This window comes from Cystoisospora suis (genome assembly GCF_002600585.1).
Source record: "Cystoisospora suis strain Wien I chromosome Unknown contig_14527, whole genome shotgun sequence".
Lineage (NCBI taxonomy): Eukaryota > Apicomplexa > Conoidasida > Eucoccidiorida > Sarcocystidae > Cystoisospora > Cystoisospora suis.
The window spans coordinates 1-433 of record NW_027167242.1 but is presented as its reverse complement, the minus strand read 5'-3'; the positions used below and the strand labels follow the sequence as shown (position 1 = coordinate 433).

At 54.3% G+C, this 433-nt stretch overlaps 1 protein-coding gene across 1 annotated transcript; it reads right to left on the bottom strand.

Annotated features, from left to right (window-relative positions):
* Positions 1 to 70: 70 nt before the first annotated feature.
* On the bottom strand, positions 71 to 433 carry CSUI_011584 (uncharacterized protein; the record flags this gene model as incomplete). Its single annotated transcript, XM_068071682.1, has 1 exon — positions 71 to 433. A coding segment is annotated over exon 1 (342 nt), but the record flags the coding sequence as incomplete, so codon positions are not given.

Below are 433 nucleotides of genomic sequence, written 5' to 3'. Positions count from 1 at the left end.
CTTCTGTCTCTCCGCTTCCTCGAGTTTCTTCTCTTATGCGACACTCCGATTTTTGACCAGGAGGCCCTACTCCTGCAATACCTCCTCCTCCTTCCCCGTTATCGCCATGCATCATACCTCCTCCTCCCCCCATAGTAGTCACATTGACAACCATATTACTCCCCTCTCCTTCAGATGCAAACGTTGTCGTCGTTGGAGAGGATTTCACCTCATTCAGATTCCCCACAGTCTCGGCAACTCCTCCTCCCGCTCTTCCTTCGAGACTCCCAAGTTGCGCTTGCTGATGATTCCCCTCTCCCCCTCTTGACATACTACCACCACCCCCTCCACCATCACTACTACTATGAGCTCGTTGCTGATGATTCTGACGTCTGTCTTGCTGTTGGGCTGACGGTTGTCCGCTCCTTACCATACCCCCCCCCCCCACTCCCCC